Here is a 12,230-nt window from a genome sequence, read left to right as displayed (position 1 = left end):
TCTAACACTGTTGCAACCAGTTGTCTTTCTTAGATCTTAGACATCCAATTAAAAATAAATATATCTTAGACTTCATTAGCTTGCGCACTGAAGCCTTGGCCAGTATAGGTGTTTTTTTTTTTGTGGTGGCCGAGGTTCGAACCCCAAATCTTGCATATTTTATGCATTATCCATACCAACCGAGATAAGCTCACGAGGACATAATAGTATAGGTGTTTAATAAAAGAAGAGGATAGATGGCTTAAGAACCGAGCATGCCTTTTGTTAATAAAAGAAAAAGTGAAAAACTCTTCACGAGTTTCCTCCGTCTCTCATGGCTAGTAGACCAGACTTAGCGGTGTGTCAATGACCTGTATATATGTTGTCTCTCTCAATAGAAGCACTCAAGAACCCTTTACCCCTATTTAAAGGCACCTATAGGTCAACTACCACTCACTCCATTATAATGAAAATATTAATTAATTGACAAGATATATTATATGATACAGATAAGGAATCATGAAATTCAACCCATACATTTCATGGGGGAAATGGTTTTAGACAACATAGACTAAACTTCACGAAATAAAAATCGCTGCCAAATGGTAGAATTGAATTATAAAAGTAAGAAAGACATTGCACTTTGTTTTCTATAAATATAGGGTCATATTAAAGTAGAGAAAAGAGAGCAAATAAAGAGTGATTGTTTCCTTTGCATTAGAGGAAAGTAATGGATGTCACAAGCATGAATTTGTTAGTATTTGTCTTGCTTATGTTTGCATTCAGCGAAATGCAAACGATTGCAGGAGCAAAAATTGACAATGTGAGCTGCAACTTTCGGAAGAGTCCATGCTTTGCTAAGAAAATACAATGCCCTGCTGAGTGCCCTCTTAAATCACCCTCTGACACAAATGCCAAAATATGCTCTCTTGACTGTGCTTCTCCTGTTTGCAAAGCTCAATGCAAACGTAAGTTCTCTATTCTATTGTCATTTCCTTTGAAAGGATCGTTATTTATTTATTTATTTATTTATTTATTTATTTTTGTCAAGTAGTCTTATGGTCTATAAATTCACCTTTAAAGTAAAAAGGGAAAAATATGAATTCGGGGTTTGAACACTGACCTCCACATTGTTATGCTCACACGGAGAAGGGTCTTTATTCATTATTGTTTTTATTTAAATATCAAAATACATATATTGTATGTGACACAATTTCTATCTCTCATTTACCGTTTATGTTAGACAACTTACACATGTAAAAAGTACAAATTGACATTAAAATATTGATTTCAAATAACCATTTCTCTTTTTTTTTTTTTTTTTGAAAGAAAATAACCATTTCTCTTATTCTATATATTTAGCATTACAAAACTTTTCTGTTTGCAAAGTCATAACTTTTTTTCATGCATTCATGAACTTTGTTTAGAGTTTTAGGAATATGTAATTTTATTCCCCCAATTTTGATTGTTTAAATCAAGGCTACATATATTTCTTTGATGAATCGTGTTATTAGTATGGGGTGTTTAGTCTCAATATTAATGTTTTGTTCGGATGCAAATATAGTGAAATAATAAGATGACAATTCTATGATTAAATTAAAACTGGAAAAAATATTTTCTCAGATCGGAGTCCATATATATTAAACACTTGAACTAATTGGCTAGACTTTATTCCTTACATCAATAGTGAACAGTCCCACATTATAATAAAGATTTAAAAAATAATACTTGAGAGACATATCTCACTCTATAAATCAATTTTGTGGAGTTAAATTAGGTTTAGTCCAAATTTTAAGATGATATCAACAATATTCATTGAAATGTCGAGAGCGTGAGAAGGTGTATTAAAAGTCTCATATTTGGCTTCTGAAAATAAGGTTGAGTTAGCCCCAATTTTTAAAACTATGATAGAATAACAAGTTCATTTCTTCAGTGAAAAAAACTTAAAAAATTAACAAGTTTTCATTTCTCTATTTGAAAATTTATTAACAACAGATAGCAAACCAAACTGCAATGGCCGTGGATCAGCATGCTTGGATCCTCGCTTTGTTGGAGCAGATGGAATAGTTTTCTACTTTCATGGAAGATCCAATGAACATTTCACCTTAGTATCCGATCCAAATGTCCAAATCAATGCACGTTTCATTGGCCTAAGACCAGAAGGTAGAACAAGAGATTATACATGGATTCAAGCACTTGGAATTATTTTTGAATCACACAAGTTCACTGTTGAAGCAACCAAAACAACAATATGGAAAGATGAAATCGACCATTTGAAATTCTCTTACAATGGAGAAGAGCTTCAAATTCCACAAGGTTACCTCTCTACATGGGAAATACCAGAAAAGAAAATTAGTGTAGAGAGAACATCAAACATTAACAGTGTTGTTGTTAATGTTCAAGGAGTTGTGGAAATATATGTGAATGTTGTGCCTGTCACTAAGGAAGATAGTAGAATCCACAACTATCAAATTCCTGATAGTGACTGTTTTTCTCATTTGGAGGTTCAGTTTAAATTCTATGATCTGTCTTCGAAAGTTGAAGGTGTTCTTGGAAGGACTTACCAGCCAGATTTTGAGAATCCGGCAAAGTTAGGTGTGGCAATGCCAGTGGTTGGAGGGGAAGATAGATATAGAACTTCATCACTTCTTTCTGCTGATTGTGGTGCATGTTTATTTGCTTCTGGTGAAGATTCTGAAACGAAGAACAACGTGATTGAATATGGTTTGATGGATTGTAGAAGTGTTGCCAACAGTGGGAATGGTATAGTTTGTAAAAGATAAATGTTTGATAAGATCTTGTTTTCTGTGTTGTTGTATCAATACAAGTGTTCAGCCCATGGATTTACCTTAAATAAAAATTTCTATGTTTTATTTGTGGGAAATGCTAAAATTTAACACCTTGCTGTAAAAAAAAAAAAGTAAAACAATTTATTGCCTTGACTCATAGTAGAATGGCATCTCAAATTTGTATAAACAATGAAGTTTTACTGTTAGTATTAGTAATTTGTAATTGGCCCATTAGTCATTAGTCGGACCCATTAGGTTAGAATAGCCTATATAAACATGTTAGTGGTTGTACATTATTTTATCTACGAAATATAATATTCGGTTTTCACATGGTATCGTAGCCGCCGATCTTGGGGAGCGTTGCTTCCGCATAAACCCTAACCGCCGTCTTTGCGGTTGCTTTTTCTTTTTTCGCCTTAATTACGATTTATTGTGAATTTACGCCTTCATTGTGGGCTCTTTGAGATCCTAAAAATAGTGTTCGTCGAAATCATCGTTCACCACGGTATTGTTCATACCGTAGACACTCGTTCATCGTTCATTGTTTGTCACGATACTGTTCACTCCGAGTGCATTGTTCATACCGTGCACACTTGTTCCTCATATAAAAGAAATTATTTTTATATTTTGAATAGATTGTGTTTTCTTTTCAATCCAAGCACATTGGAAGCTCTTTATCGTTTTTCGTTGGCTATTTGTTCTTTTGTAAGACATTAGTCAATATGTGAAAAGGAGAACTGATTCAACCCTTTACTCGAGACGAAATAAAAAAGGTGAGATCTTTTCTTAAGGAATTGGATAAACTAACATGTACATCTCTAGCATACACAGGTACATCTCTTTCTCCACTTCCACTTGGTAAGTGTAACGGCCCGATTTTTCGTTAGATTTATTTTATTATTTATTCATGTATGTTATATGTGCTCATATGTGATTGTTTGCCTTCTGTGTGTATTTTTGGTCGGGAATTGTAGAATTCGTGGGTTAGAAGGGTATTTTAGTCATTTTGGACTTAGGGGTATTTTGGTCATTTTGAGAGTAAGGGTAATTTTGTAATTTTGTTGAGGATTATTTTTAGTGCTTAGTGAGATTAGTGTTATTTTACTAAATTACTAGAGAGAGCGTAGTAATTATTTATTTTCCGGTAAGTGACCGTTAGTATTACATTTTTACCGTTAAGTGAGAAGTAACATTTTGGGTTAGAATAGTAATGGGTTAGAACCATTAAGGCATTGTGAGTTGAGCCCAATTAGATAGAACCTATATAAACTCTAGTTAGTAGAGAGAATAGGGTTTTACCAACATTTTCACAATTGGGAAGAGATAGAGATAGAGAGAAGATAAGGGTTTGAAGAGGAGATCTAGAGGAGGCTAAAGGGGGCTAGAGATTCAAGTTTTGGGAGCTAAAGTGAAGCCTTAGAGTTGATTTTGAAGAATTAAGGTAAGGGGGTTAATCTTTAATCATAATATAGTAGTTTAACTTCTACCCTAATTCTTTGCATAATTGTGGTTAAGTGCTTAATTTGATCTTGGTTGTAGAATTTCGTGCTTAATTTTGTTGACATGATTATGTACATGAATTGAATGATAATTGAGTTGTTGTTGTTGAATTTGTATGTTAAAAATGGGTATATATGAACATGATGGGTTTTGGGTGAAATTGATGATGAATAATGTTGTGGTTGTTGAATTGTTGATGAAATCATGTTCAAATGTTGTTGTTGTTGTTGGTTCAACATGTGTTGTTGACGAATTGATGCATTGGGTATCATGATTTGATGAATTGGTGATGAGAATTGTTGTTGTTTTTGAAAGTTGTAAAAGTTTGGTGAGTTGATGAATTTTGATGATTTGATGTTGCAATCTCAAAACTTGTGTATGTTTAAGTGTTTTGAAGTGTATATGACCTATAAACATCTTTGGGATTAAGTTTTGGGGTTCGGAATGATCAAAATTGGGATTTTGGGGTGAAAAGGGGTTGGAACCCGTAATCGAGTTTTGAACTTCGGTGTAGGATGCTTAAGCATGCTTAGGACGCTTAAGCGACCCACCAGCCGTGCCAATAGCGAGCCAAAAGCGTGTTAAGTCCGTATTACCGGAAGTTGGATGCTTAAGCGTGAAGAGGACGCTTAAGCGTGCAGCTCCAGTTCAGCCATTTTTATTTCTTCGCTTCGTGCACTTGGGGACCAATCCGGGCTTTCTAAAATGTTTCTTTTGACTTGTTTAACCTCTCGTTTACACAATTAAACCTACCGGAACTTCATTCGAATCAAATTGGACTTGGATTTGTGAAATTCTCTTAACTTTTGAAAAATGGTCCAAGAACGTCGATTTTCCGGAAACTCGTTTTTCTTCGGAAATTGAAGTAGGATTAAGGTTGTATAATGTTTATATGATTTCTAAAAATGGTTGTGATTGGTTTCATCAAGTCTTAACATGTTTTGCTTTGAAAATGGGATTCTTTTGTAAAAATGACAAAGTGAGACGAACTTTGTGATTTTCATGATTTCGTCGTTTTCAGCCGTGAAACGCCAAGGTATCCTCTACTGAACTCATATGTGGCCTAGAGGTATGCTTAGTTGAGGCATTGGAACTTGTTTACTTGGTTTTGGCTCAATTGCTTAATTATTTCTAATGTTGTGATTTTGAGAGACGAACTTGTTGAAAATGGTTCTTTTAAACCGATTACCTTATAAATCTTTCATGAATGGTTTTATATGATTAATTGAGGATATGTGGATGATTGTTGAAGGTTGAATATGATATTTATCATGAAATGATGTGTTGTGCCATTTTACTTAATTATGAAGTATATGGAATGTGGAGGTATATTGTGAATTGATGTAGATGTATGTTGATGATAATGTGATGATGACTCTTAGTTGAATTATGATTTGATTGATTGTGTGGACATGAATACTTGATAATGCAATTGTTGTTGAGTTGATTAATGTAAAAGGAGATGGACTTTTACATTGTTGGTGATATAATTGTTGGAGTTTTTGCATTATTGGGTCTTTACTTGTATGTCCATGCATCATAATCATATTGAGTCATATGTTGAAATGTAAAGGAGATGGAATTTACATATGTGTATTGTAAGAGGAGATGGACTCTTACATATGATGTTTTTGTTGCATCATGGGTGACGACCTTGAGATTTGGTACCACATGCATATATGTGTCGAGTATAGGCGCATTGCATATTGACATGGTGTCTTGTTGTGGTATGTGAACGTTGTTTGTTGGTGATGAACATGTTTGATGAGTGCTAGTTGTGATGTTGAATTTGTTGTTATGAATGTAATTATTGATGTTAACTATTCATGCAAACTATTTGAGATTTGAATTGGATTATTTATATCAAATTGTGATTTGTTGATTATGATTAATGTAATGCTTACCCCCGGTGGTTTTTGCCGCCTACTCCGTTCGTATGGATGGGTAGACGTTGTGCAGAGTAGTTGCTTTGGTGAGTGCTTGGATAGCAGGAGCTTTCTCCGTTATCATTTTTGGCGTCGTAGTCTAGGGCTCGATTAGGTTGAGCTCGGTGTCCTAGTTTTGTTGGATTATTTTATTTTGAGGTGTACTCATTGTTGAGATTTGGAGAATTTTATGTTGATGTTATTTGACGGAGATATATGTTGTATCTCGTCGCGATCGTTGAGATATGTTATATATATATATATATATATATATATATATATATATATATATATATATATGCATGTATGTTTGGATTTTGGATGTTTCCGTAGACGTAGCGTCTATTTCTTGAATATTTGTTATATTCACTTGTTTTATCGCTTTAATAGAAATAGGGCGTTACAAGTAAGTCTCAATTTTCTCGTTGGATTTAATGCTTCAGATAAACTATATAACCAGGTGTAAGAGGTGGAGTTCTTACGAAGCGAGGGGAACATGTATGTTGCGGAGTACGCCGCTAAGTTTGAGGAGCCGTCGAGGTTTTGTCCCTATATCAACATCGAGGATGCTATGGTGTCAAAGTGTGTGAAGTTTGAGAGTGGATTGAGGCCCGAGATTTATCGGTATGTCATTTTCATGAGATCCGTGATTTTGATACTTTGGTGCATAAGTGTCGGGTGCTTGATGACGCAGGGAAGGCTAAGGTGAATTACTACAAGGCCGTGAATGATAAGAAAGGGAAAGGTCATGGTTTTGGGAAGTCGTATAGCAAGGTAGGACACAAGTCGTTTCGAGTGCAAAGAGAAGAAGATTGTGTGCACAATTGTGGTGAAGCAGGTCATATCGGTACAAAGTGTACCAAGCCGAAGAAGGCGGTGGGAAAAGTGTTTGAATTGAATGCGGAGGAGATGGAGCAGCCGGATAATCCGATTAGAGGTATGTGCTTTATCAATAGTACTCCATTGATTGCAATTACCGATACCGGTGTTACGTACACATTCTTTTATCTTGTTTAGTTGTGCGGAACGTTTGAATTTGGTTTTAACTCGATGTTGAGAGGGATGGTCATTGTAACAACCCGATTTTCGTTAGATTTATTTTAATTGTTTTTATGTGTGTTTGTATGTGCTCGTATGTGATTAATTGTCTATGTGTGTATTTTGATGGGTTTGGTGTTAGAAGGGTATTTTAGTCATTTTGGACATAGGGGTATTTTGGTCTTTGAGTGAGCAAGGGTAAATTAGTAATTTCACCGTGAGGATTATTTTTAGTGCTTCTAGTGAGAACCATTATTTTTACTAAGTTACTAGTGAGCCGGTAATTTTTCCTTAACTTTTAGCCGTAGGCGAGTAAATACTTTGTGGATTAGTTAGAAAATTGTTTTTCCGACATTGATAACTTCACAATGACACAAGAAAATTACCTTAAAGCCCCCGCCGGTAGTTAACCGCTGCGGAAAAATTGCTTTTCGTTTCCAATTCTCATCTTCCACCCACCTACCTCTCATCTTTAATCACGGTCATTGGATTCCCCAACATCATATCATCCAACCATTCACATCCCGCCACATAATCACTCGCACTCTCTCTTCCTTTTTCCCACTTGCTATGTTTCATCAAATCTAGCACCAATTCATCAACACAAAGACAAAGTAGCAGTTACTCGTGCTTAAAGAAAACGAGAACAAAATCAACAAAGCAACAATGGAGATGATGATTCCTAATAAAGTCAAGCCATGCTATTTCCTATGCCGGTCTACTTTCCACACCTACTAGTGGACACCGATCGCATGCGTGTTGCTTGAACCCTTCTTGGATTATTGCATTAAACTTATTATGTGGCAAATTTTATTTTAAAAATAAAAAAAGTTGGTGAAATGATTATGAAGGTTGCTACGTTTTTGGCATGATGTTTACATGTCTTAAAGATGTATTCCATAGATTTTATCAAGTAGTTCAAAATAAAAATCTTTCTATTGAACGATTCGTGTAGAAGATTCTTGGTGTTGGTATTTTGTGTTGGAGAAGCCACTTTATTCGTTCTCAAAATGAATTTGATGCTCCACGGTAGTTAACTACCGTTGGACCTTTTTTTGTGCCGAATACTTGGAACGGTAGTTAACTACTGCCGGATAAATTCGTAGGTAGTTAACTACCGCCGAGGGTAAAAACGTCATTTACATGTGTCATTGTGAAGTTTTGTATGTCGAAAAGCAATTTTCGATTAGTTATTGAGGGTCTTAAGCCCATTAAGACTTTTTAAGGGTTAAGTCCATTAGTGTGGACACTATTTAAGCTTTAGTCTTTGTAGAAAAATAGGGTTCACATTCATTTCATAAGATTTTGAGAGAGGTAGAGAGAGAAAGAGCAAGAGGTAGAGAAAAAGGGTTAGAAGGGAAAAACTTGAAGATCAAGGATGTAATAGAGATTCAAGGGATAGAGAAAAAGGGTTAGAAGAGAAAATCCCATTGTTTTATGTGTGTTTTATTTATGCTCGTACGTGATTAATTGCCTATGTGTGTATTTTGACGGGTTTGGTGTTAGAAGGGTATTTTGGTCATTTTGTAGGCAAGGGTAAATTAGTAATTTTACCATTTAGATTATTTTGTAGTGCTTGGAGTGAATAGTTAGTTTACTAAGTTATTAGTGGGTTGTGGTAATTAATTAAGAGCCGGTGAATAATCATTATTTTTACCGTTAGTGAGTAGAAACTTCGTGGATTATTTAGTGAGTGAGTTGAGCTCATTAAGACATTAAGGGTTAATCCCAATAGTGGTGAGCCTATTTAAACCTCAGTCATTGGGAAAATTAGGTCACCTAGTATCATTTGTTCATTCTCACAAAACATTTTGAGAGAGGTAGAGAGAGAAAGATCTAGAGAGAGGGTTTTGAAGAGAGAAGAACTTGAAAAGCAAAAAGAGGGTAGAGACTCAAGGGATTGGAGCTAAAGTGAAGCACTAGCTTAGAGTGGTGAAGATTTAAGGTAAGGGGGCTAGTTTTCATTCATAATCCTTTGTATAATCTCTTTTCCTTCTCAAGTTCAAAAGTGCTTATTTGTGAAGAGTGATTATTGTGATTTTAACTAGTGAAATTCGTGCTTTTGCTTTGATGCAATGTTTAAGTATGTGAATTTGATGATAATTGTGTTGTTGATGTTGAATTTGCATGCTTGGAATATGTATATGGGTATACTTTGTGTTTTACTCAAATTTGATGAAGAATGATATTGTTGTTGTTGGTTTGTTGATGAATTCATGGTTAATCGATGTTGTTGTTGATGATTAATGCCATGGGTAATCATAATTGTGAAGTTGTGGTGTGAATTAAATTGCTTTGGAAAGTTTTATGAAAAAAGGATGAATTGATGATTTGTGATAGAATAATGTTTTGATTTCAAGTTTAATATGGTTTTGATTGCCTTTTTATGTACATAAACATATAGATAAACTTTGGAGACAAATTTTAGATTAAGGGGATCAAAATTGGGGTTTTGGGGTGGAAAATAGTGGAATCCCGAGAGGGAAAACACTAGGAACAGGTTACCGTTCGACGTTTCCCGCCCGAGCGACAAATGGCGTGCCCGACGAGATTCGCGAAACATCTAACCCCGTTTTTGTTGTTTCGGGCATTTGGGGGCCGATCCGAGCTTTCTTAAATGCTTCTTTCAACATGTTTAACTACTGTTTTCACTCTTTAATCTACTGGAACATCTTATGGATTGGATTGGACTTGATTTTGTGATTTTGAACTAAACTTTTGAAAAATGTCCAAATGCGTCGATTTTTCCGAAACTCATTTTTCTCAAGGAAAAAGGGTAGGGATAAGATTGTATACTTATTGTATGATTTCTAAAAATGGTTGTGATTGGTTTCATTGAGTTCTAACTTGTTTTGCTTTGAAAATGGAATGCTTTTGGAAAAGTGATAAAGAGATACGAAATTTGCATTTTTCTATGATTCCGTTGTAATTAGCCGGTGAAACGCACATGTATACTCTACTGCACTCATATGTGATCTAAGTGTATACATAGTTGAGGCATCGGACCTTATTTAGTTGGTTTTGATTTATTTATCTCAATTATTTTTAAAGTTGTAAAATGATAGACGAACTTTGTCGAAAATGATCTTTAGACCGAATATCTTTGCAAATCTTTTGTGAATAGTTTTATATGATCATATGAAGATATGTGAATGATTGATGGGTGTTAAATATGATGTTTATCATAATGTGTTGTATTTTCTCCTTTACTTGAATTGTGAGAAATTGTATGAAGTTGTTGTGATGTTGGTTGATAGTTGTGATGATGATTATGTTGATGATAATATGGTGATGACTCTTATTTAAATTATGACTTATTGATTGTGTGGACGTAAATACTTGATAATGCAATTGTTTTTGAGTTAATCAATGTAAAAGGGAGGTGCACTTTTACATTGTTGTCGTTGAATGTATATGTGATGTGATTTTGCATTGCGAGTCTTTGTCCGTATGTCCATGCATCATAGTCATATTGAGTCATATGTGTAATAGGAGGTGTATCTTACATATGATGTTTTTGTTGCATCATGAGGTGACGACCTTTGTTGTTGTTGATAGTACCGCATGCATCTAGAAGAGTCTAGAACATTGCATGCATTTGAATGGTTGATGAGTTGTGTCATAATTGAATATGTGACTTGGTGAATTTGTGCATTGGTGAAATTTCTCGAATGTTGTGATTATGTGGATTAGTGTATATGTACATTGGTGGACTTTGTTGATGGTTGTGAATGATTGAACTATGCTCTAATTGCATGTCTTACTTGCTTGTGCTTATACACTTGGTGAAATCTATTTGATGATAATTATTTGAATAATTTGAAGTTGAATTATCAATTATGTAATTGATTGAAATGCTTATCTTTTCATAATTGTTTATGTTGATTATGATTGATGTGAAGCTAACCCCGTGGTTTTGACCGCCGACCTCGTTTGTATGAATGGGTAGACGGAGTGCAAGAGTAGTTTTGCTTGATTGGTGAGTTGCTTGAGGATAGCGGGAGCTTCCTCTATTTATCCGTTTCGATGTCTTAAATTAGGCTATGATCTAGGATGTCAGGTCATTATGTTCATTTTGGATATGGTTATGTTGTTGAGATTTTACCCATTTGTCGGGATTTGGAGATTTTATGTATCGATGTATTTGGAGTTTATGACATGTATACTTGGAGATGTATGTCGTATATCCGCCGCGTAGTTGTTTGAATTTTTATGCATGTTATATTTTTGGAGAACTTTTGGAGACGTGATGTCTATTTCTTGAATAAATGCTTTATTCACGTGTTTTATCGCTTTAATAGAAGTAAGGCGTTACAATCATCCCCATGTCGATGATCCTCCTTGCCGCTTGAAATCCCGTTGTCCATCCCGCCCTTGCTCCACTTGTCCCGACCCCCCCCCCCCCCCCCCCCCCGTTTCTCGCCACCCTCGCTTGGCCCCCTTCCCCTAGATGTTCTCTCTAGCGGTGAATGGGATTGCCGGCGCGGTTTCCCGCCTCTCACTCTCTATGTCTCGTTGCGCTCTCTCATCTCATTGTTCTTTTTAGAATTACTTTGGAGGATTTTATTATCTCGTTGTTGAGATATTGTGATATTATATTCCGCCGCGATGTTTTGAAAAATTATTTATGCATGTTGGGGCTTGTAGAAAAAGTAACATCTAAATCATTTGCATGATTTATATTATTTGCGTGATTTATCGCTTTAATGGGTTAGAGTGTTACATAATCCATACCTTAGTATCTTACTTGTCACATATTTGAATACTCTATATTCGATAAAACAATGAAAGAAAACATTTTTTTTATCTTTCATCTCTCCCAAACGATTAAATAATTCTTTCATTTTCTACTCTTTGGGTTCAATTTCTTTCCATCTACTTTCTTTTCCAAACCAAACAATGTGTAAGATATAATATATTCAAATGAATCTACCCACATTACTGTCCAGGCACATTGTCCATTAAATAAGTAAACTTTCCATTTCTTTTTACAAACCAA

General features: G+C 35.0%; 2 protein-coding genes across 2 annotated transcripts; both read left to right on the top strand.

Moving 5' to 3' along the window:
- Positions 1–545: 545 nt before the first annotated feature.
- Positions 546–2,863, top strand: LOC146899331 (uncharacterized). Its single transcript, XM_085735329.1, has 2 exons — positions 546–947; positions 1,975–2,863. The coding sequence occupies exons 1-2, from the start codon at positions 710–712 to the stop codon at positions 2,760–2,762; spliced, it is 1,026 nt and encodes a 341-aa protein (XP_085591455.1). The 5' UTR covers positions 546–709; the 3' UTR covers positions 2,763–2,863.
- A 3,826-nt stretch (positions 2,864–6,689) lies between these two features.
- LOC146899330 (uncharacterized) lies at positions 6,690–7,210 on the top strand. Its single transcript, XM_085736748.1, has 2 exons — positions 6,690–6,821; positions 6,866–7,210. Exons 1-2 carry the CDS (start codon positions 6,690–6,692, stop codon positions 7,208–7,210), a joined length of 477 nt encoding a protein of 158 aa, XP_085592874.1.
- The last annotated feature ends 5,020 nt before the right edge of the window (positions 7,211–12,230 follow it).

Source organism: Medicago sativa, chromosome 8, assembly GCF_051527215.1.
Source record: "Medicago sativa cultivar Bolivia chromosome 8, Bolivia_mono, whole genome shotgun sequence".
Lineage (NCBI taxonomy): Eukaryota > Viridiplantae > Streptophyta > Magnoliopsida > Fabales > Fabaceae > Medicago > Medicago sativa.
Note: the sequence above shows the minus strand (reverse complement) of the source record. Positions and strands in the feature narration are given on the sequence as shown.